At 46.9% G+C, this 20,393-nt stretch overlaps 2 protein-coding genes across 9 annotated transcripts; one reads left to right on the top strand and one right to left on the bottom strand.

Moving 5' to 3' along the window:
* Positions 1-568: 568 nt before the first annotated feature.
* LOC100284717 (COP9 signalosome complex subunit 7) lies at positions 569-5,596 on the top strand. Of its 7 annotated transcripts, none has more exons than XM_008653291.3 (9): positions 569-902; positions 1,062-1,137; positions 2,389-2,477; positions 2,876-2,965; positions 3,165-3,209; positions 3,293-3,363; positions 4,123-4,255; positions 4,474-4,562; positions 5,140-5,594. In XM_008653291.3, the coding sequence occupies exons 1-9, from the start codon at positions 735-737 to the stop codon at positions 5,159-5,161; spliced, it is 783 nt and encodes a 260-aa protein (XP_008651513.1). In that variant the 5' UTR covers positions 569-734; the 3' UTR covers positions 5,162-5,594. The 7 variants fall into 7 exon arrangements, with proteins under 7 accessions (XP_008651513.1, NP_001151084.1, XP_008651516.1 ...); NM_001157612.1 differs by having other exon boundaries at positions 571-902; positions 4,454-4,562; positions 5,140-5,464; XM_008653294.2 differs by having other exon boundaries at positions 577-902; positions 2,876-2,920; positions 5,140-5,596.
* Positions 5,597-6,429: 833 nt separating this feature from the next.
* On the bottom strand, positions 6,430-8,466 carry LOC100286308 (uncharacterized). 2 transcript variants are annotated; one of them, XM_020540599.3, is made up of 3 exons: positions 8,234-8,466; positions 7,355-7,600; positions 6,430-6,646 (listed from the first exon to the last, which is right to left on the bottom strand). In XM_020540599.3, exons 1-2 carry the CDS (start codon positions 8,294-8,296, stop codon positions 7,361-7,363), a joined length of 303 nt encoding a protein of 100 aa, XP_020396188.1. In that variant the 5' UTR covers positions 8,297-8,466; the 3' UTR covers positions 6,430-6,646; positions 7,355-7,360.
* Between the last annotated feature and the right edge of the window lie 11,927 nt (positions 8,467-20,393).

Below are 20,393 nucleotides of genomic sequence, written 5' to 3'. Positions count from 1 at the left end.
ATAAATGACTCATCATAGCACAATGCTTCAGATATTAATAAAGAGTATGTAATAATATTACAAAATAGAGCCATTTACATAATATAGATCAAAGTGCACATAATATAAACGTAGCCAACATAAATAAACCTACCACAGACAGCTGACTGGAGGAGATCACTAGTCTAATCATCGAACCCGTCGAAGTTACAATAGCATAATATCAAAAATTCTTGTATATAAATAAATGCACATAACACACTACTTTCCTTGCATGCCTGAGCAAACTGCAACGCAATACTGAAACTTGAAGAAACCCTTAAATATTATAATGTAAAATTTAGAGCCCATTGTCACCTCTTAATTAGACGAGATCGAAATAGATTTTGACTTGCTATGAATTTAAATCGATTCAATATCACTCAATCTACATGGATTAGCAACAAAACGAATAAACCCTCATTTTACTATTAATCCATGTGAATTAGTTGATATTGAGTCGAGTTAAATCTATAATAAATTAAAATATATCTCAGTACATTTTATACACTATAATCTATATAGAATTGGAATAACTAAACAAGTACTCCTGTGAACTTATCGTGGGTTCTAAATGCCAAATATACTTTTAATCTTGCTGCTTCTAATAGACCGAAGGAGTGGAGGTCAAATAGCGAAAGGACGCACGAACCCCAGGAGGCACCGTCTCCAAAGTCCAAACCCTAACCCTAGCGCCCCCAACTCGTCGCCGGGAGATGGCCATGGACGCGGAGCGGCGGCAAGCGGAGCTGATCGCGCAGTTCTCCTCTCAGGCGGTGGCTCTTTCGTCCGCGCAGCAGCTCGCCGCTCTGGTGCTCGAGGCCACCTCCCACCCGGCCCTCTTCGCCTTCTCCGAGCTCCTCGCCCTCCCGGCCCTCTCCATGGTACGCACCCCGCCCTTCGGTGGCTTGCTTTGTTACACCGGGACCCATTGCCGGACTAGGATTAGGGTTTCATTATCCGTTTGTTCTCGCGTCGAATAGGTGGTGTGCTGCTCGATCTGACGCGTGTTTGTTTGTTTGTTTGTTTGTTTCCCGGCACAGCTCGCTGGCACTCAGTACTCGTCTTCACTGGACTTGCTCCGGCTCTTCGCCTATGGCACCTTGAAGGACTATAAGAGTAAGATCGTGGCCTGCGCCTTTGCAATCCTTACATTGTTGCCCTTTGCAGGTTTGCGTTCGTTGCTGTTCTTTTCTGTGGTGTGCTGTTTTGTCTGTGTCTTTGAGAGATAATTGGAATAGTCCTCATGCCAACATGTGGCTTCGTTAAAACTTAAAATGTTCATCGAGCTGCTGAACTCTCTAAAATGCCCACGACGACAGAGGGACCTCTCTATAATGCTTATACCTTTTAATAACAGGATATTTTATGTTTTTTATTCTTTACATAGACCGAAATATCCTTTTTATACAAAAGCTATCTTACCCCTCCTTGTAGGCCTTTTTTTGTAAACAAAACCTAATAGATACATATTTTATTTATTTTGAGCCTCTATGTGTTATATTGATGAATTGGTCTTTATCATATGGTTATTATGTCGGTGAAGAATGATATGCATATATACACGTTGGTTCTCCATGGGTCTTAATATTATTGCCTGTGTGTTAGTTTGTTTTTGCCAAAGAAAAAGACATATAATAAGGGGTTAGATAGCTTTTGTATAAGAAGGGTATTTTGGTCTATGTGAAGGATAAGGAACATAAGATATACTATTATGAAGTGGCATTTGCATTACAGGGAGGCACCCCTGTTGGCACGGGCATTTTAGAGAGCTCGGTGGGTATTTTAATGAAACCGCATGTTGGTGTGGGCAGTATTCCAATTATCTCATGTTTTGAGAGCTCCCAGCAACTACCTGTGGCTTTCAATAAAAGCTGGACCATTGGGTTTCTGGTCTAAAGAATATTGAGTGTGAACTCAGAAATTTGACTCTTGATGGAGGCCATTGGGTTGGTGATGGATCTCTTTGTTGAGATCATACATTTTAGAGAATGTTGCTGATGGTTCAAATTTAAAGTTTTATTTCTTGTCAACAAACTGAGAACACATCACATGTCAAACTGTCATGCTAGCGAACAGAGGTTGAGCTATTGAGATGAATTCACCTTTTTACCAACTACTATGAATGTTCATTTAACTGTTCATATAAATAAGGCATGGACATATTTGTGCTTTGTGGGCTTATATTCTACTGTACACTCCACTTGTCATTTCTGGATTTTTCTGCTTGTTTGATCTACCGTTGCTGTCAGTGTGCATATTATTTATTATTTAGTAGTTAATGCCTAAGTTTGGCTTACTTATTGGTACTTCTGTATAGCAAGATATGCACACTGTTTTGTTTGCTAATGTATCTTTATGCAAGTGTAGATAATTCGGGATCCCTTCCAGCATTGTTGCCTGATCAGGTCCGAAAGCTAAAGCAACTCAGTGTGCTAACTCTGGCAGAGTCAACTAAGGTACGAATTCTGACAGAACTTGTCTAATACCTGGAGCAATCATCTGTAGCATGCCAATGACACAAAACTATGATTATTTGTAGCTATCACTTGCAGCCATGTAAATGGTAGCTACCCATCTTTGTGAAGTTCTAATGGCAAATATTTCTGTGTAGTAGCCTAGTAGGAACCAATTCTGAAGGGCGAAAGTGTTATTTTTTTTAGTCAATCAGTTAACCAAAGGCTGAAAAATTAACCTTATATGTACGCCAAATCTATGAAATACAGGGACTATATTATTCTTAGTTTAACATTGGGAGAAGCGTTCTTGTAGCAAAATCTTTTACTTTCTATTCCATACTATATTTTTCCTGTAGAATTCTAATGTACTCCTTTTTTTACTATAATTTTTTCTTCAGATACTACCATATGATCAGCTCATGCAAGAGTTGGATGTTTCCAACGTAAGAGAACTCGAAGATTTTCTAATCAATGAGTGCATGTATTCAGTGAGTTGTTACATCCTCTTTAAATTAGATACTTAATATTTGCATAAACCATTCCTGTGAGACTCGTAAATGCGTCATTTACCACTAATGGTAGTATTTTTTCTTCTTATTTTTAGTGGTTTTACATTGGTCTTTAGTTTCTAGTGTTGCCTAAAGTATTTTTGGCGTCATATCCATAATATTATGCATGTTCATGTAGGGTATCGTCAGAGGCAAACTGGATCAGCTGAGAAGATGCTTTGAAGTAAGATGCTTGCAGCCTGTATCTGCAGCTTCATTATCTATCTGTCCAATGATATTTTTATATGCATACTGCATTCGTTTTAGGTACAATTTGCAGCTGGAAGAGATCTTACACCTGATCAGCTAAACAACATGATAGAGATCTTATCTGACTGGTTTGTATGCTTATTTAAGAATTTTTCTACATATAGTAAATGTGCATGCTTGCCTAATACAACTTTTCCACTTCTAAAAATGTGAATGCTTGTTTTGGTAATTGCCATTTAATTTTATTTCTCATGTACAATGTTACGATGTCATATTGTGGTTTGTTTGCCATGAGACGACAACTTCTTTTTCTGTTATGTTTATTTTTCTATTGATTATTTGCCCTACCCTAGTACCCTTGGTGTCTTCATGATGACCATGTTTATAGTCACATCACGAAGTTCTTGGGTCGAGGAATGTGGCAGGCTACTTGTGAGAGGTTTTTACACTGCAGGGTTGAAAATGACCCTGTGTACCTGGGTCCGGGATCAAGGGTCGATGCTTTTAATCCTGTTTTACGTGACTAGATCATGATGTGATAAAACTTTGTGTACCGTATTGTTCTCTAAAAGCCATGGTCTGTTTGAGTAACACTCTAAATTAATGTATAATATTGTTTTATGTTAAGTTTTATTCCTTTCAAGTTGATATATGTTTATTGTTTCTTCTGTTATGATGGTATTATTGTTAAACTGGAAATAGATAATATCAACTTCCTTTTCCAAGTAAGATCATATGGTAGTGATTTCAGTTGCTTTGCTGATTTATTTTGTAGCAATCTGTCCATATATTATGGCTACTCATACTTTTTTGTGCGATATGAGCTGAAAGTCATGGAAATTAAAATACATTGTTACAAGATCTGATGAAAATGCAACATTGTTCAGGTTGGGAACATCAGATAGCCTGTTGCATCAAATTCAGGAGAAAATCAAATGGGCTGACACAATGAGTGATGTGAACAAGAAGCACCAGAAAGAATTTGAAGACAGAGTGGAAGAGGCCAAAAAATCAATTAAGGTGAGCTAGATTAAACTGAAGCATTTGTTAGGAATAAATTTGCATCTGCTTGTGATGAGTTATGCTCTGTTTTCTTCATTTTCCTACTTCTGCCTTACTGCCTCATGTTTAGATATATAATTATTTTTTGAGTGTTCATATAATGGCAACTACTGTATTAAATAGTGTTGCCGAACCATGTTTCTTACTTGATGGCAGAAGTTGAACAATTTAAGCAGGCAGACATCGACATACGAGGGCATGACGACTACCTCTCTGAATCTGTAGGAATAATGGATTTTGAAGAGGACCGTGTCCGACCAAAGAGGTAATAAAATACAGTGCACTCTAGGTTTTGTTGTGCGGTTATGTATCATCATGCTATTTTTTTTTAGCTTTTTGTGCATCTGCTTGGAGATATTGTTGTCTACTTGTACCGAAGTATAATTTTAAACATATTAAAATGTTAGCTACTCTCTCCATTCCAAATTGCAGTTTGTTCTGGCTTTCTAGATACACAACGTTTTACTATGAATCTAATCTAGATCTAGGTGCTTATCAAAGGTTATGTATCTCGAAAAGCAGAATGACTTACAATTTGGAAGAGGGAACAGTTTTTAGCTAGCTTTTGTAGGTTCAACTATAAAGCTTAGGGCCTGTTTGGTTCGCTGCATAACTTGCCACACTTTGTCTAACTTTTCTGCCTAAGGTTAGTTCTTCAATTCGAACGACTAACCTTAGGCAAAGTGTGTCATAATTAGCCACAAATCAAAACATGCCCTTAATGTTTCGTCCAAATGTTACTTTGTACAAGAGCTACCATGAGTCACCGTGTTATTAACCCTCTTTGTCGTTGTACAGAATTGTGTTCTATTGTGTATTAATTTGTTACACTGATATTGCAGGAGGCGACAACCACTGGCGTAGTTTCAATTAAGCCCTTACAAATCTCTCCTACAATGGGAACTGCTGATACCTTGATTGAGACATTTTGACGCCAGAGCGAGGAAGCATTGTACATTTGTCATATAATGCCTCCAGTAGTCCAGTGTAGCGAGTCAGATATTTTGCCTTCTGGTCAAACTGCTCGCGTGTGTGTGTTTTGGTAGGGAATGTACAGGTTCAAACCTTGACGTTATGTTGTATTTTTTGGTAGATGACCCATGGTAGAAATAGCGCTGTTATGGTTATGGCACTGGGTTTTTCTCCAAGTTTCATTTCGTTCTGTCATGTTTTGATGTTTTGTGTGGTGGGGTGCTCGCAGGGTCGTGGCCATGGGCGCTGCAGGTGCCCTATTTGCCATTGATGTGACGTGAATCTTCGCCGTTTTTAATTTTAAGATGATATAGATCCGTTCCAATTTTTGGCTGTGATTTTATACCAACCAACGGATTCATGTTCTCTCGATTGTGTTAGATATTCAACTACAATTAGGCATTGGTAGGTTGCACAGGTGACTGAGGGGGATTAAATCCTTCTATCAATTTTGACTAGCAAGAGATTTAATGTTAGTCCACTCTAATTCTCTTCAATTTAGGGCTAATCAATGGGCTCTAAATTTTATCCTAAAATTTAAGGATGAAATCTCATATTAGGATAAGACTATATTTTCATTTATTTTTGAAATAAAAAATTTTATCCTAAAATTTAAGGATGGAATCTCATATTAGGATAAGACTATATTTTCATTTATTTTTGAAATAAAGTTAATTAAGAGGTTAAATAAATTGTGAAGGACTATTTATAGCATGTTCAATTTAAGGAACGAGGTAGTGTATTATGTTCTCACCTACTTTTTGATTTATAAAAAGGAATAAATTGATTTATTATCATTTCATTTTTATAGACTAATAATTAGTAATAATATAAGGAATAAGTTTATTTCACTAAATTTATGGAATGAACTTATAATATGTTAGCTCATTTAGAATAAATTGATTCTTTAAACAAAAAAGATTGTGTTCTATTACCACCACCGACGACTATGTGCCACAAGCTAACACGCCTGTCCATTCCTCCAAAAAGAAGGGAAGTATGTTCCAAATTATTCCCCGTTTTGTGCAGCGCGCTCCAACAGCTCCAGGTATCATGAACTTGGGTTTGAGCAGTGAACAATCCATTCAGCACGACATTGTGGCTAGAAAAGGCTCTGTTTTGTCTTCACGGGGCGCAAAGCTAATGAAAATTCGATCCGAGGTCGAAAACATTCACACAAATGTCATTACGCAGAACAGAAAGTTCAGGAAAATCAGGAGCAAAATGGCAGGACAGTGTTTACAATGTAGTTTACTGAACGATAAGAAAAGGACAAGGCTATCTCTATGTTAAAAATACATGATAGAGTCGGCTTGCCGGCTTGCTGTTTTAGAGGTTAACGTAGCTGCTCAGATATACAAACTGTCATCATTTACTCTGCAAAAGAGAACCAACTTTTAATGAATGGCAACTGAACAAGAGATAAAACACAAAAAAAAATGATGAACACATAAGCAACAAGTTTTGTGTTGTACTTGTTGTAAAAACAAACAAACTATGTTATGTACTTGTCCAAAAAAGAAAATAGGACCAGGCCACATGGTAATACGGAGGGAGCACAACAACTTTCAGATGCAGAGTGTTGTGCTTAGATAGAGATAGTGATTACGCTCAACTTCCTCCCCAATTATAGGCACAATAACATGATTCAACTTGTACTAATCAAGATTCATGGATTTACTCTGCTGCTCCAGAACGCCTGCAAAGAGAGGAATACACTGCCTCTATCTCAATTCAAGAAAATACCATATTGTAACCCTTCTGTGCAGAGTGCCAAAAAAACTTGAAACATAAATGACTTACTAATTGCTATTCAGTTGAATACGGTGAGAATGTGGATGAAGAACACGTATGGCTCACACTATACACTGCAGTATGCTAGGAAATAAGTGGTCATGCCTAGGAAACAAGAAGTTTGGTCCAAAATGTAATATCTTATGCTTATGTTAAAGGCACACTAATGTTAAGTGTGATATGCTGTTTGGCGAAGAACACACCAATGGTTGACATCTCATTCTCACAAGATTTCATATCTGAACAGAACAAAGCTGTGTTCGATACACGGTTCCAGAGATGCGGTCTCACTTTGTGTTATTTGTTGCCCGTGTGATCAGCGATCATTCTCTCCTTGGTGTTAATGCGCAGCTGAACGCTTCCAACTTGGTTCATTTGACTCTCGTAGTACCTCTTCCTCTTCAGGCACTGCATTGCTGCCTGCTTGTTTCCCGACTTTGTGAACTCCTTGGCCCGTTCCACCTCTTGAGAGATCTTCTTTTGCAGGACCACCTCTTTCGCCTTGAAGACATCGTGAGCCTGCAGAGCCAGCACATGCTGCAAGTGATCAATTCAGCATCGAGAAATGAAATACGTCAACCAGATCAGATCACACTCTTTTAGTTTAATTTAGTAAGTTTTGAGTTTTTGGTTGGTTCAGCAGCACAGTAAATAAAAGAAATGAAACTGCATTAACTTCAGTGAGCACAACTACAAGTGCATGATGCAATTTGTCCTAGTTAGAGAATGTAGAAGGGTGTGAAACAACATTTCCGAAGAAAACAAAAAAGTTTCTGGTGTTTCCCCCAACACGGAGCTACGAAAACTTGCATATCAAACTCATTGATCCAGGTAGCAGAAGGAAACCCACACATTGATCCACTAGCAGTTTATTTGACAAAACAACAAATATTGACGAAGTCCATCCAGGAAGTGAACAACACAGACGCAGGTAAGCCAAGGGGAGCACACCGGCACACCTAGTCCGAAAACGACACATCACACGAACTGCTCAATTTTCTCTACCTCACAGTTTCCGCACGTCTTCATTCGTCTTGGCAACGTCGTACACGAGATCATCCTTTACCCCAAGACTCTCAAATGGCAAGGGGCGATGGGGCAACCTTCTTTTTCCATCGTGGTTCTTTCGAAATCGAGGGGGAGAAACAGATTTTGGGGTGAGAGGACAACCTGCTTGAGCTGGTCGGAGGCGGAGCACTCGTCGCGGCAGCCGCGGAGGATCCAGGCGAACATGGCCGCGGCGACAGACTCACACTTGCAGCGTCGGCGGCAGCGGCTACTGACAGGAGAGCGGCGCGGAGCAACGGCAACGGCCGGAGAGGAGAGAGAAGGGGGTAAAAATGGAAAGGCGACTAGCCGAGACGCCGCGGAGGCCTTTGGGCTTCGGTAGTCATCGAGTGGGGCGCGACTTCTTTGCGTGGGCCTCGATCTAGCCTTTTAAACGGCTCTACGTAAGTGTTTAGTTTGATGACGAGGACAATAATATCCCGTGCAATCAATTATTCTGACATAATTATGCAATCAAGCGATCTAAATTCAACTATGATTATTATTTTAGGTGAAATAAGTTAAATATAAAATAAATATTATGTTTTAGGTAGTCACCATTGGGTTTGATTTTGATTGCATAAGATCATTTGATTGAACAATTGCACCAACATAATTGATGGTACATAATATTTTTCCCCGACAGAGAGGGGATATGGATGTCTATTGTTTGTTTCGTTAGATGGATAAGATAAGTGATTTTTCTATTTGGTTAGATACTATCTGAATCTCCTACAAATCATACAATCTTCCTTACTTATTTGAACACACATACTTCAACGTGACGTGGGTGAGTTCTCCTAATACCGAGTCTAGGTTGGTCCCGCAATCTAGCACATTTAGAATCAACGTACCCAGGGTACCCAAGTCCGACATAGCAGGGTTGTCAACTCGGTAGGTTAGACTCTATTGACCTATTTCAAGATTGAGTGATGTAACCAACATAAAATCAAAGTTTTGAAAATTATGAGCATGCACTTCTAGTTCATCCTATGGATGTAGCCCCCAAGTCTGGCTTAGCGGAGTCACTAGCTCAGGTACACCAGACTATGCCTACGTAGAATTACTCAACAACTATTTAGTTTATTGTTCTTGGGTCATCACTTCTGTCAGCCGAGTTATCTAGGTTAAAGTCTAGCCCCCAAGTCCTGGGACTTGGTCGTTCACTGTTCATAACTTGGCCAGAAGACACCGAATTGGTGCTCGATGGCCACGTGACGCTTAAGCTTCTGTATATCACTTGTCGACATTTAGGGTTATAAGTACCAAAGACGCAACCCCCTTAGGGTTATGTGAACCTGAGCATTCATCCTTCGTCTACTTTCCACTGCCGCAAAAACTCCACCTTCGCTTCTGCAACCCAGCCTCGTGGAGCTCTAGCCCAGATTCCTTCGCCTAAGCTCACACATGCATGCCCAAATCTAACCTGCACGAGTTCGAGAAGTCAACCATTGACGCAAAAGATTTGACTATTCTAATGGCGATGAAACTCCTAGAAAAAGACATCATCTCATGGAAGCTTCCAGACAATACTGAATCCTTTCCCATGCCATGATGCTAATCAAGTACTAGTTTTTCAACATTTCCTTCATGAGTTGGGGATCCTAGCATCTGCTTTCCTCAGGGATCTCTTAAGTTATTACAAATAGAGATGATCCATTTGAACCTAATTATATACTCCACAACCATATTTGCCCATTTGTGTGAGACCTTCTTAGGAATCCCCCGTTCCATTATTTGCTCTTTCTTTCTCCCTGCCCTGATAAGGAAAAGCCAACAGTGGTGGGCAGTGTTGGTGTGCAATTGAGGGCCAACCAAGTATGACTAGATTGCCCCTTCGAAACCTCTTGGAAGACATGGCATAAAAATGATTTTATATTCTAACCATACCCCAAGCTTCCAGAGTTCCTTGGTCAACGCCAAACCCATCGCATTGAGTGAGTGAGTGACTCGTCACCCTAATTTATTGACGTTGTGGCTGCCACCTCTAAAAGAATTGCTGAGATGAAGGATTTGGGGCTCTCGGTTGTCCATGTAGCAACTGGTTGGATTCGGTGTCGAGTCCCCCTTTGATGTAAAAGGCAAATTATGTCTGGGAATATGGCAAACCAACCGATTGTTCTCAGTATTCTATTCTGAGGCAGAGTTGATAGAATCCGACGTGAATGGCTATTTGAAGCAAATCTTCATCAACATCGGTGATTATCCAAAGGGTTACTCCATAGCATTCTATTCTCTTATAGTGCCTCGACCACTAGTACATAGAATTTCTTTACCATTTAGATAATATTGTTCAAAATACCAAATTTTGTAATATGCTAGAACCTAGTATAGATGTTGATATATAACTGGCCACCACATAACCAGATTGGGCTCTAGGGAATTGTGATGAATCGAGATTGAGTCATTTTCTAGAACAATTTGGTAAGAGGGCCTCCATTGGTCCCCCCACCATCAACTCGAGCGAAAGCTCATGTCCCTCCAAGAAGAAAAAAGAAAGATAAGTCCGCCAAGGAGGGCCCAAGAAGACCTCCAAAGTTGTTAGTGTGGAGAACTCTCTTCCCTAGAGTATTCATCGATTGAAGCATCAAAGGAAGCAAAATCCTCTATGTTATCAGGAGGAGAGCTCTAGATCTAGAGAAGAACCCATCATCGGTCCTCCTATCACACCGGCAACGCCACCATCCGAAAAGGATGACTCGCTGAAAGGGAAATGGCCTCAAACATTTTCTATAATCGATTTTGGTGTTTGACGATCATCAAAACCTTATGGACTAGCTAGTTTGCCTAGTTGATCTTTTCTCAGGTGCATAAAGTTCATATACACATACAAGGAAAATGACCTTGAGGCAATTCTACAAGTTTGGAGCAAAATAGTTTTGCACCAGCCTGTGGCGCACCGGACTATCCTGTGTGCACCGGGCAGTGTCCGATGCCCAGGCTGGCGCGCCCAGCGAACTGGTCGCTCTCGGGAAAACGCAACGCTCCTCGGCTAAAAATCATCAGACTGTCTGGTGTGTCACCGGACTGTCCGGTGAGCCCACGAAGCAATGGTCGACTTCACCAGCGGTTGACTGCGGTCGACTTCACCGCAATCTAAAGCGTCAGAAGGTCAAAGATAGTTTGCGATGTCAGGTCACACCGGACTATCCGGTGTGCCACCAGACTGTCTGGTGCACCACAAGGACAAACGACTTCAACGATCAACAGCTCCAAACCCCAACGGTCGGATGACATGGCACGCACCGGACAATGGACGGTAGAGTGTCTGGTGCGCACCGGACCATCCGGTGTGCCCATCGACAAACAGAACAGCCAACGACTAGAATAGTGGTTGGGGCTATAAATATCCCCAACCACCACCATTCAAGTCATCCAAGCTTTCAACTCTCTACACTCAATACAAGAGCAAAGAATACACTCCAAAGACACATTCAAAGCCCTCAATCCTCTCCAAGTGCCATAATCAAGTGAATTGATCAAAAGTGTTTAGTGACTTGAGAGAGGGTGATTTGTGTTTCAATTGTTGCTCTTGTTGCTTTCCTCTTCTCCTTCTAAACTTTCCAAGTGTTTTGTAAAGCAAGCAAGAGACACCTAATTGTGTGGTGATCCTTGCGGGGTCTTAGTGACCCGTGAGATTAAGAAGCACTTGACTGGTCTAGGTGACCGATTGAGAGAGGGAAAGGGTTGAAATAGACCCAGCCTTTGTGGCCTCCTCAACGGGGAGTAGGTTCTTTGGAACCAAACCTTGGTAAACAAATCACTGTGTCCACTTATGTTGATCTTCACCACTCGATTTGTTTGTTTCCTCTCCCCTCTCACCAAAAGTTCTCTTGCTCATATTGTTTTGAGTTGGCTCCCAAAGTTATCCACATTGATCGAGCAACTCATAGCAAGAAGAACTATCTTCCACACTCCGAATTCACTATTATTTATTTCTAACCCTAACCCCGAGTGAAGCGCATGTTCAATGTTTATAATTTTCAGGTTTTGCCTATTCACCCCCTCTAGGCGAATTTCAATTGGTATCAGAGCCTGATACTTCATTAGAGTCTAACAACTCAGAGTGATATAAGGAGAACATGCCAAAAGGGAGATGGTCACCGGGAAAAGCCTAGATCTTCAGGAAAGAAGAATGAAGAAAGGACTCCATCGAAGGAGGCTGGTGACAAGCACAAGGAGCACTAGGAGGAATCCGCCGGCTCCATCAAGTCACATAAGAAGGGTGACAAGAAGAAAAATAAGATGAAGAAGGTGGTCTACTACGAGACCTATTCTTCCTCACCCTCAACCTCCAGCACCGAGTCGACATCCTCGAAGCACCAAGAGCATAATAAATATAGTAAGATCCCCCTTTGCTATCCTTGTATTTCTAAACGGGCTCCCTTACTTTCCGTTCCCCTAGGCAAACCACCATATTTTGATGGTGAATATTATTGCATGTGGAGTGATAAAATAAGGCATCATCTAACCTCACTCCATGAAAGCATATGGGATATTATTGAGTTTGGAGCGCAGGTACCATAGGTGGGCGACGAGGACTACGACTCCAATGAGGCCGCCCAAATAAGGCACTTCAACTCCCAAGACACCTCCATACTCCTCGCTTCCTTGTGTCAGGAGGAGTACAACAAGGTGCAAGGGTTGAAGAGTGCCAAAGAGATTTGAGACATCCTCAAGACGACACATGAAGGGGACAAAGTAACCAAAATCACCAAGCGCGAAACGATCGAGTGAGAACTCGGTCGGTTCGTCCTCAACAAGGGAGAAGAGCCACAAGCAATGTACAACCGGCTCAAAATGATGGTGAACCAAGTCCGCAACCTTGGGAGCACCAAGTGGGATGACTATGAAATGGTCAAGGTTATTTTAAGATCTCTTGTCTTTCGTAACCCCACTCAAGTAAATTAATTTGTGGAGATCCTAGACATAAACAGATGTCTCCCGAGGAGGTGATCGGCAAGTTTGTGAGCTTTGAACTTATGATCAAAGACTCCAAACATATTGTCAACTTGGAGCAAGGCGCTACCTTCATGCCCGAGGTACAACCTGTTGCATTCAAGGTAACAGAAGAAAAGAAGGAAGAGCCTACACCAGCAAGTAGGCTCCCAATCGATGCCTCCAAGCTTGACAACGAGGAGATGGCTCTTATCATCAAGAGCTTCCGGCAAATCCTCAAGCAAAGAAAGGTAAAGGACTACAAACCCCACTCCAAGAGGGTTTGCTACAGGTGTGGTAAGTCCAGTCATTATATTGCAAAATGTCCATATACAAGTGATAGTGACAGGGATGACGATAAGAAAGGGAAGAGGAAGATTGAAAAGAAGAGATACTACAACAAGAAGAAGGGTGGCGAGGTGTGAAAGGGAATTAGGCTTACACCTATTTCCTAATTGATTTTGGTGGTTGAATTGCCCAACACAAATAATTGGACTAACTAGTTTGCCCTAGTCTATAAGTTCTACAGGTGCCAAAGGTTCACACTAAGCCAATAAAAAGACCAAGAAAAGGGTTCAAACAAAGAGAGCAAGGGACAACCGAAGTATACCCTGGTCTGGCGCACCGGACAGTGTCCGGTGCACCAGGGGACTCCAAGCTGAACACTTCACCTTCGGGAATTCTCAGAGGCGCTTCGCTATAATTCACCGGACTGTCCGGTGCCCCAGAGGAGAGCGACTCTGAACTCGCCAGCTTCGGATTTCCGCTCCGCTAAAATTCACCGGACATGTCCGGTGCACACCGGACTGTCCAGTGAGCCAGCGGAGCAACGACTACTTCGCGCGCAACGGTCGACTGCAACGCATTAAATGCGCGCCTGCGCGCGCAGAGGAGTAGTGCACGCGCAGGTGGCACACCGGACAGTCTACAGGACTTGTCCGGTGCACCACCGGACAGCCAGGCGGGCCCACAAGACAGAGCTCCAACGGTCGGAACCCAACAGCCAGGTGACGTGGCTGGCGCACCGGACTGTCCGGTGCGCCATGCGACTGCAACCTCCACCAAATGGCTAGTTTGGTGGTTGGGGTTATAAATACCCCCAACCACCCCACATTCAAGTCATCCAAGTTTTCCACCTTTCAACTACTTACAAGAGCTCTAGCATCCAATTCTAGACACACCCAAGTGATCAAATCCTCTCCCAATTCCACACAAAGCATTAGTGATTAGTGAGAGAGATTTGTTGTGTTCTTTTGAGCTCTTGCGCTTGGATTGCTTCTTTCTTTCACTCTTTCTTGCGAACAACTCAATTGTAACCAAGGCAAGAGACACCAATTGTGTGGTGGTCCTTGCTGGGAAGTTTTTTCCCGTTTGATTGAGAAGAAGAAGCTCACTCGGTAAAGGGACCGTTTGAGAGAGGGAAAGGGTTGAAAGAGACCCGGTCTTTGTGACCACCTCAACGGGGAGTAGGTTTGCAATAACCGAACCTCGGTAAAACAAATCCGTGTGTCACACTCTTTATTTGCTTGCGATTTGTTTTGCACCCTCTCTCTCGGACTCGATTATATTTCTAACGCTAACCCGGCTTGTAGTTGTGATGAAGTTTGGAAATTTCAGATTCGCCCTATTCACCCCCCTCTAGGCGACTTTCAATTGGTATCAAAGCCCGGTGCTTCATTAGAGGCTAACCGCTCGAAGTGATGTCGGGAGATCGCGCCAAGAAGAAGATGGAGACCGGCGACAAGCCCACTACAAGCCACGGGAAGGCCTCATCGGAAGAGTCCCGCAACAAAGGGAAGGGGAAGGAGAAGAAATCCTCTTCCCACAAGTCGCATCAGAGTGGCGACAAGAAAAAGAAGATGAGGAAGGTGGTCTACTACGAGACCGATTGTCGGGGACCATAATTAGGGGTACCCTCAAGACTCCTAAATCTCAGCTGGTAACCCCCATCAGCACAAAGCTGCAAAGACCTGATGGGTACGATTAAGTCAAGGATCGGTCCATTCGAGGGACGCGATCACGCCTCGCCCGAGCCCAGCCTCGGGCAAGGGCAGCCGACCCCGGAGGATCTACGTCTCGCCCGAGGACCCCCTCCAGCAACGGACACACCTTCGGCTCGCCCGAGGCCCAGTCTTCACCAAGAAGCAACCTTGGCCAAATCGCCACGCCAACCGACCAAATCGCAGGGCATTTAATGCAAAGGCGGCCTGACACCTTTATCCTGACGCGCGCCCTCCGGTCGACAGAGCCGAAGTGACCGTAGTCACTTCGCCGCTCCACTGACCGGTCTGACAAGAGGACAGCGCCGCCTGCGCCGCTCCGACTGCTGTGCCACTCGACAGAGTGAGGCTGACAGCAGCCAAGTCCGGCTTCAGGCGTCATAGGAAACTCCGCTTCGCCCGACCCAGGGCTCGGACTCGGGCTCAACCCCAGAAGACGACGAACCTCGCGTCTGAGACGAAGACGAGCGCCGTATCCCCGCAACACACCAACCCCAAGCAAACGGACGACGCCAGCACGCTCGCAAATGACTTGCTAGGCGTCACCCTCATACCTGAGATGGCGGTGCAGTCTACCCCTGACGTGACTTCGTCACCGCCCGTCGACCAAGAGGTACCGACTGATTCCCATCTCGCGCCTTTTGGATTCAGCCTCAACCCACCAAGCGACTTCGCTTTGGTGGACGCTCTCATAGAAGCGAGTCCAAACCCTCTGGGGTATCGTATGCGGTCACCCTGGGACCGGCTGACGGCCGTCTCGACCTACGGGCCCTCGGGGTCCGAGGAAGATGACGAGCCCGACTTTAGTTGGGATTTCTCCAGACTTGGTAACCCCAGTGCCATGCGGGACTTTATGACCGCGTGCGACTACTGCCTTTCCGACTGTTCCGACGGTAGCCGCAGCCTCGGCGACGAGGACTGCGGCCCAAGTCGTGAATGTTTCCACGTCGATCTAGGGGGTCCCGACGAAGGCAACCATCTTGGTATGCCGGAGAACGGTGACCTCCCTAGGCCTGTGCCTCGCGTTGACATCCTTCGGGAGCTAGCTGTGGTCCCCGTCCCGGCGGGGGGTCATGACCCACAGCTCGAGCAAATCCGCGAGATGCAGGCCAGGCTCGACGAGGGAGCAGGAACACTTGAGCTGTTCCGCCGGGACAATGGGCAGGAATGGGCGGGCCAACCTCTGGCCGGAGAAGTGCGTCATCTACCCCAAGGCATCCAGCACCGCGTCGCCGACGATGTCAGGGTAAGACCGCCACCGGTTTCCAGTGGGGTCGGCCAGAACCTGGCTGCAGCGGCAATACTTCTCCGCGCGATGCCGGAGCCATCAACCACCGAGGGGCGGCGTATCCAGGGAGAGCTCAAGAACCTCCTGGAGGATGCCGCGATCCGACGGGCCGAAAGCTCCGCCTCCCGAAGGCAGGGGTACCCCTCGGAACATCGCGCCGCGACTTCCCGATTCATGCAGGAAGCCTCGGTCCACACCGGGCGCACGCGCAACATAGCGCCTGCGGCCCCGAGTCGCCTCGGCAACGAGCACCATCACCGCAACCGTTGGGCCCACCTCGACGAGAAAGTGCGCTGAGGCTACCACCCCAGGCGTGGAGGACGCTACGACAGCGGGGAGGATCAGAGTCCCTCGCCCGAACCACCCAGTCCGCAGGCTTTCAGCCGCGCCATACGACGGGCGCCGTTCCCGACCTGGTTCCGAACCCCGACTACTATCACAAAGTACTCGGGGGAGACGAGACCGGAACTGTGGCTCGCGGACTACCGGCTGGCCTGCCAACTGGGTGGAATGGACGATGACAACCTCATCATCCGCAACCTCCCCCTGTTCCTTTCCGACACCGCTCGCGCCTGGCTGGAGCACCTGCCTCCGGGGCAGATCTCCAACTGGGACGACCTGGTCCAAGCCTTCGCCGGCAATTTCCAGGGCACGTACGTGCGCCCTGGAAACTCCTGGGATCTCCGAAGCTGCCGCCAGCAGCCGGGAGAGTCTCTCCGGGACTACATCCGGCGATTCTCGAAGCAGCGCACCGAGCTGCCCAACATCACCGATTCGGATGTCATCGGCGCGTTCCTCGCTGGCACCACCTGCCGCGACCTGGTGAGCAAGCTGGGTCGCAAGACCCCCACTAGGGCGAGCGAGCTGATGGACATCGCCACCAAGTTCGCCTCTGGCCAGGAGGCGGTTGAGGCCATCTTCCGGAAGGACAAGCAGCCCCAGGGCCGCCCACCGGAAGATGTCCCCGAGGCATCAACTCAGCGCCGCGCCAAGAAGAAAGGCAAGAAGAAGTCGCAAGCGAAACGCGACGCCGCCGACGCGGACCTTGTCGCCGCCGCCGAGTACAAGAACCCTCGGAAACCTCCCGGAGGTGCCAACCTTTTCGACAAGATGCTCAAGGAGCCGTGCCCCTATCATCAGGGGCCCATCAAGCACACCCTTGAGGAGTGCACCATGCTTCGGCGCCACTTTCACAAGGCCGGGCCACCCGCGGAGGGTGGCAGGGCTCGCGACGACGATAAGAAGGAAGATCACAAGGCAGGAGAGTTCCCCGAGGTCCACGACTACTACATGATCTATGGTGGGCGAGTGGCGAACGCCTCGGCTTGGCACCGCAAGCAAGAGCGTCGGGAGGTCTGCTCGGTAAAGGTGGCGGCGCCAGTCTACCTAGACTGGTCCGACAAGCCCATCACCTTCGACCAGGGCGACCATCCCGACCGCGTGCCGAGCCCGGGGAAATACCCGCTCGTTGTCGACCCCGTCATCGGCAACGTCAGGCTCACCAAGGTCCTCATGGACGGAGGCAGCGGCCTCAACATCATCTACGCCGAGACCCTCGGGCTCCTGCGTGTCGATCTGTCCTTGGTCCGGGCAGGCGCTGCGCCTTTCCACGGGATAATCCCTGGGAAACGCGTCCAGCCCCTCGGACAACTCAATCTACCCGTCTGCTTTGGGACGCCCTCCAACTTCCGAAGGGAGACCCTCACGTTCGAGGTGGTCGGGTTCCGAGGAACCTACCACACAGTGCTGGGGAGACCATGCTACGCCAAGTTCATGGTCGTCCCCAACTACACCTACCTCAAGCTCAAGATGCCGGGCCCCAACGGGGTCATCACCGTCGGCCCCACGTACCGACACGCGTACGAATGCGACATGGAGTGCGTGGAGTACGCCGAAGCCCTCGCCGAATCTGAGGCCCTCATCGCCGACCTGGAGAGCCTCTCTAAGGAGGCGCCAGACGTGAAGCGCCACGCCGGCAACTTCGAGCCAGTGGAGACGGTTAAATCCGTCCCTCTCGACCCTAGCAACGACGCCTCCAAGCAAATCTGGATCGACTCCGAGCTCGATCCCAAATAGGAAGCAGTGCTCGTCGACTTTCTCCGCGCAAACGCCGATGTTTTCGCGTGGAGTCCATCGGACATGCCCGACATACCGAGGGATGTCGCCGAGCACTCGCTGGATATCCAAGCTGGAGCCCGACCCGTAAAGCAGCCTCTGCGCCGATTCAACGAAGAAAAGCGCAGAGCCATTGGCAAGGAGATCCACAAGCTAATGGCGGCAGGGTTCATCAAAGAGGTATTCCATCCCGAATGGCTCGCCAACCCTGTGCTTGTGAGAAAGAAAGGAGGGAAATGGCGGATGTGTGTAGACTACACTGATCTAAACAAAGCATGTCCGAAAGTTCCCTACCCTCTGCCTCGCAGCGATCAAATCATGGATTCCACCGCTGGGTGCGAAACCCTGTCTTTCCTTGATGCCTACTCGGGGTATCACCAGATCAGGATGAAAGAGTCCGACCAGCTCGTGACTTCTTTCATCACACCCTTCGGCATGTACTGCTATGTTACCATGCCGTTTGGTTTGAGGAATGCGGGTGCAACGTAACAACGGTGCATGAACCACGTGTTCGGCGAACACATTGGCCGAACGGTCGAGGCCTACGTCGATGACATCGTAGTCAAGACGAGGAAAGCCTCCGTCCTCCTTTTCGACCTTGAAGGGACATTCCGATGTCTCAAGGCGAAAGGCGTGAAGCTCAATCCCGAGAAGTGTGTCTTCGGGGTTCCCTGAGGCATGCTCTTGGGGTTCATCGTCTCCGAGCGGGGCATCGAGGCCAACCCGGAGAAGATCGCGGCCAGCACCAGCATGGGGCCCATCAAGGACCTGAAAGGCGTACAGAGAGTCACGGGGTGTCTTGCGGCTCTGAGCCGTTTCATCTCGCGCCTCGGCGAAAGAGGCCTGCCTCTGTACCGCCTCTTAAGGAAGGCCAAGTGCTTCACTTGAACCCCTGAGGCCGAGGAAGCCCTCGGGAACCTGAAGGCGCTCCTCACGAACACGCCCATCTTGGTGCCCCCCGCTGCCGGAGAAGCCCTCTTGATCTACGTCGCCGCGACCACTCAGGTGGTTAGCGCCGCGATTGTGGTTGAGAGACGAGAAGAGGGGCATGCATTGCCCGTACAGAGGCCAGTCTACTTCATCAGTGAGGTACTGTCCGAGACCAAGATCCGCTACTCACAAATTCAGAAGCTGCTGTACGCAGTGATCCTGACACGGCGTAAGTTGCGACACTACTTCGAGTCTCATCCGGTGACTGTGGTGTCATCCTTCCCCCTCGGGGAGATCATCCAGTGCCGAGAGGCCTCGGGTAGAATTGCAAAGTGGGCGGTGGAAATCATGGGCGAGACGATCTCGTTCGCCCCTCGGAAGGCCATCAAGTCCCAGGTCTTGGCGGACTTTGTGGCTGAATGGGTCGACACCCAGCTCCCAACAGCTCCGATCCAACCGGAACTCTGGACCATGTTCTTCGACGGGTCGCTGATGAAGACAGGAGCAGGCGCATGCCTGCTCTTCATCTCGCCCCTCGGGAAGCACCTACGCTACGTGCTACGCCTCCACTTCCTGGCGTCCAACAATGTGGCTGAGTACGAGGCTCTGGTCAACGGGTTGCACATTGCCATCGAGCTAGGGGTCCGACGCCTCGACGCTTGCGGTGACTCGCAGCTCGTCATCGACCAAGTCATGAAGAACTCCCACTACCACGACCCGAAGATGGAAGCCTACTGCGTATGGGTGGTAATGGATCATGACCCTAATACTTCCTTCACAAACCAACAAGGCCCTTAATTTTGTTAGTTCAAAATTGTATTGTTTTATGATCCGGCCCTAACTTGACCCGATCCTTAAATTTGCTAGGCTAAATTAAATGGCCCGTTACCACCCCTACTACTGCGATGAGGTTCGGCGCCTGGAAGACAAGTTCTACGGGCTCGAGCTCAACCACATCGCCCGACGCCACAACGAGACTGCGGACGAGCTGGCTAAAATAGCCTCGGGGCGA

This window comes from Zea mays, chromosome 7 (assembly GCF_902167145.1).
Source record: "Zea mays cultivar B73 chromosome 7, Zm-B73-REFERENCE-NAM-5.0, whole genome shotgun sequence".
Classification (NCBI taxonomy): domain Eukaryota; kingdom Viridiplantae; phylum Streptophyta; class Magnoliopsida; order Poales; family Poaceae; genus Zea; species Zea mays.
Note: the sequence above shows the minus strand (reverse complement) of the source record. Positions and strands in the feature narration are given on the sequence as shown.

What these genes read in the sequence shown, in the direction of transcription:
- LOC100284717 (XM_008653290.2), top strand. Translation starts at nt 735, where the DNA reads ATGGCCATGGACGCGGAGCGGCGGCAAGCGGAGCTGATCGCGCAGTTC. An exon ending in ATAGAGATCTTATCTGACTG is followed by an intron (nt 3,364 to 4,122) that starts GTTTGTATGCTT and finishes AACATTGTTCAG; the next exon opens with GTTGGGAACATCAGATAGCC. An exon ending in GACCGTGTCCGACCAAAGAG is followed by an intron (nt 4,563 to 5,139) that starts GTAATAAAATAC and finishes CTGATATTGCAG; the next exon opens with GAGGCGACAACCACTGGCGT.
- LOC100286308 (XM_020540599.3), bottom strand. Translation starts at nt 8,296, where the DNA reads ATGTTCGCCTGGATCCTCCGCGGCTGCCGCGACGAGTGCTCCGCCTCC. An exon ending in CCTCCGACCAGCTCAAGCAG is followed by an intron (nt 7,601 to 8,233) that starts GTTGTCCTCTCA and finishes GATCACTTGCAG; the next exon opens with CATGTGCTGGCTCTGCAGGC.